The 3,244-nt window shown below is 58.9% G+C and overlaps 1 protein-coding gene across 2 annotated transcripts in view; it reads left to right on the top strand.

Annotated features, from left to right (window-relative positions):
- RAB43 (RAB43, member RAS oncogene family) overlaps positions 1-3,244 on the top strand; it is a 25,587-nt gene that overhangs the window by 19,214 nt on the left and 3,129 nt on the right. The window contains exon 2 of one of the 2 annotated variants that reach the window (XM_012656019.1): positions 1,124-1,307. In XM_012656019.1, coding sequence (XP_012511473.1) covers positions 1,124-1,307 — 184 coding nt within the window. The remainder of the gene's footprint in view (positions 1-1,123; positions 1,308-3,244) is intronic. The other variant, XM_012656021.1, reaches the window with a different exon arrangement.

Consider the following 3,244-nt stretch of genomic DNA (forward strand, 5'->3'; position numbering starts at 1 on the left):
CCTATAGTCCCACATACTCCTATAGTCCCAGCTACTCCTGTCATCCCAGCTACTCCTATAGTCCCAGCTACTCCTGTCGTCCCAGCTACTCCCGTAGTCCCAGCTACTCCTACAGTCCCAGCTACTCCTGTCGTCCCAGCTACTCCTGTCGTCCCAGCTACTCCTGTCGTCCCAGCTACTCCCGTAGTCCCAGCTACTCCTACAGTCCCAGCTACTCCTGTCGTCCCAGCTACTCCCGTCGTCCCAGCTACTCTTATAGTCCCAGCTAGTCCTATAGTCCCAGCTACTCCCATCGTCCCAGCTACTCTTATAGTCCCAGCTACTCCTGTCGTCCCAGCTATTCTTATAGTCCCAGCTACTCCTGTCGTCCCAGCTACTCCTATAGTCCCAGCTACTTGAGAGGCTGAGGCAGGAGGATCACCTGATCCCAGGAGTTGGAGGTTGCTGTGAGCGAGGCTGACGCCACGGCACTCTAGCCCGGGTGACAGAGTGAGACTCTGTCTCAAAAAAAAAAAAAAAACGAGACACCCTTTGCCCACACGGGGACCTCTTCTGCACAGCCCTCGTCCATTGGGAGGCTCCGCAGAGCAGGCGTTCGTGGGCAAAGCCCCCAAGCTCCCTGCTTTGACCCAACTGGGTCAGACGATGGAAATCGCCTTAAGCTCAGAGGCCCCCCAGGAGGACGGGACTGTCCCCCTGGGCCCGCCAGGCACTCGCTGCCAGAGCCCCTCGCCACCAGGCTGCGGAGTCATGATGTCGTCATGCCCGGCCAGGTGCACGCTACTCTTGCAGGAAGGGGACCTGGCCGTGCGCCCCACCGGCCTCACGGGTCACCTGAAGCCAGCTCTGTGACTGCCACCCGCTGCAGCTCTAGTGGCTTGCTATTCCCAGCAGCGAGTCGAGGATCGAGGACAGAGGGGGTGCACGGAGGGTCCAGGCCAGTTCTGAGAACACCCCTTCCCCTCCTCCGCCTTTCCCCGGGGACCTCAGAGGGCTGGGACGGTTGGGGGGTGCCCGCCTCCCCTCTGCATCCCTGCTTTGTTCTCTCAAGTTGGGTCATGCATCACTGTCCCCAAGCTCTGCTGGCCCCAGCGGGCTCAGCGAGGTCCCTTGATTTCTTTAGCTGCAGATCTGGGACACGGCCGGCCAGGAGCGGTTCCGCACCATCACGCAGAGCTACTACCGCAGCGCCAACGGGGCCATCCTGGCCTACGACATCACCAAGAGGAGCTCGTTCCTGTCCGTGCCTCACTGGATCGAGGACGTGAGGAAGTACGCGGGCTCCAACATCGTGCAGCTGCTCATCGGTGAGCCTGGGGGACCACGGATCGCGTGGCCCCGTCCGTCTCTGTCCCCTCTCTCTCTGCCAGGCAAGCGCGACAGCAGGGAGGAGCGGCTGAGTTTGGCCAGGCGGGAACCGAGCTAGGGTCTGAGTCGCAATCTTTCAAATTCTGATCCTGCCGATCACTTACAAATTATATTCCAAACTGGAGCTAGGCCGGGCGCGGTGGCTCCCGCCTGTGATCCCGGCACTCTGGGAGGCCGAGGCGGGACGATCACTTGAGACCAGCCTGGGCAACATAGCAAGACCCCAACTCTACAAAAAGTGGGCTGGGTACGGTGGCTCACGTCTGTAATCCCAGCACTCTGGGAGGCCGAGAAGGGAGGATTGCTTGAGACCAGCCTGGGCAACATAGCAAGACCCCAACTCTACAAAAACTGGGCTGCGACGGTAGCTCGCGCCTGTAATCCCAGCGCTCTGGGAGGCTGAGGAGGGAGGATTGCTTGAGACCAGCCTGGGCAACATAGCAAGACCCCAACTCTACAAAAAGTGGGCTGGGGATGGTGGCTCCTACCTGTGAATCCAGCACTCTGGGAGGTTGAGGAGGGAGGATCGCTTGAGACCAGCCTGGGCGACATAGCAAGACCCCAACTCTACAAAAAGTGGGCTGGGTACGGTGGCTCGCGTCTGTAATCCCAGCACTCTGGGAGGCCGAGAAGGGAGGATTGCTTGAGACCAGCCTAGGCAACATAGCAAGACCCCAACTCTACAAAAAGTGGGCTGGGGATGGTAGCTCGCGCCTGTCATCCCAGCACTCTGGGAGGCCGAGGAGGGAGGATCGCTTGAGACCAGCCTGGGCAACATAGCAAGACCCCAACTCTACAAAAAGTGGGCTGGGGACGGTAGCTAATGCCTGTAATCCCAGCACTCTGGGAGGCCGAGGCGGGACGATCGCTTGAGACCAGACTGGGCAACATAGCAAGACCCTAACTCTACAAAAAGTGGGCTGGGTATGGTAGCTCGCACCTGTAATCAAAGCACTCTGGGAGGCCGAGGAGGGAGGATCGCTTGAGACCAGCCTGGGCAACATAGCAAGACCCCAACTCTACAAAAAGTGGGCTGGGGACGGTGGCTCACGCCTGTCATCCCACCACTCTGGGAGGCCGAGGCGGGAGGATCACTCGAGGTCAGGCTGGTCTTGAACTCCTGACCTCGAGCGATCCTCCCGCCTCGGCCTCCCAGGGTGCTGGGATGACAGGCGTGAGCTATCGCGCCCGGTCCTCAAGACGATTTTTAGTACTTGTGTAGTCCGGGGTCCTCACCCCAGCGGTCAGGCCGATGCTTCTGACTCGAGTAGGCAGGTGGGGCCTGGAGGTGGCCCTAGCCAAGAAGAGGGCGGCACGTGGAGCCACCCTGCCCCAGCAGGAACAGAGCTGTCCTTAGCTGGCCTGACAAGTTCCCTTTTACGTAAGACATTCCCAACAGAACATTCTACTATACAGCATGTCCTACGGCGACCCTGCCTCTGCAGTTTACAACTCCTGTCAAATCTCCGTTTGTCTCTGTCCTCGTCAGCTTCCCTCCCTCGTATCATTTTGAGACAAATCTCCCGTCAAACGATTCCATCAGGCGGGACCCTGTCTTCTACAAAAAAACGAAAACATTAGTCAGGCATGGTGGCGTGAGCCTGTCGCCCCAGCTACTCCTGTCATCCCAGCTACTCCTGTCATCCCAGCTACTCCTATAGTCCCAGCTACTCCTGTTGTCCCAGCTACTCCTATAGTCCCAGCTACTCCTATAGTCCCAGCTACTCCTGTTGTCCCAGCTACTCCTATAGTCCCAGCTACTCCTGTAGTCCCAGCTACTCCTGTCGCCCCAGCTACTCCTGTCATCCCAGCTACTCCTATAGTCCCAGCTACTCCTGTCGTCCCAGCTACTCCTATAGTCCCAGCTACTCCTGTC

This window comes from Propithecus coquereli, unplaced genomic scaffold (assembly GCF_000956105.1).
Source record: "Propithecus coquereli isolate 6110/MARCELLA unplaced genomic scaffold, Pcoq_1.0 Scaffold498, whole genome shotgun sequence".
Taxonomy (NCBI): domain Eukaryota; kingdom Metazoa; phylum Chordata; class Mammalia; order Primates; family Indriidae; genus Propithecus; species Propithecus coquereli.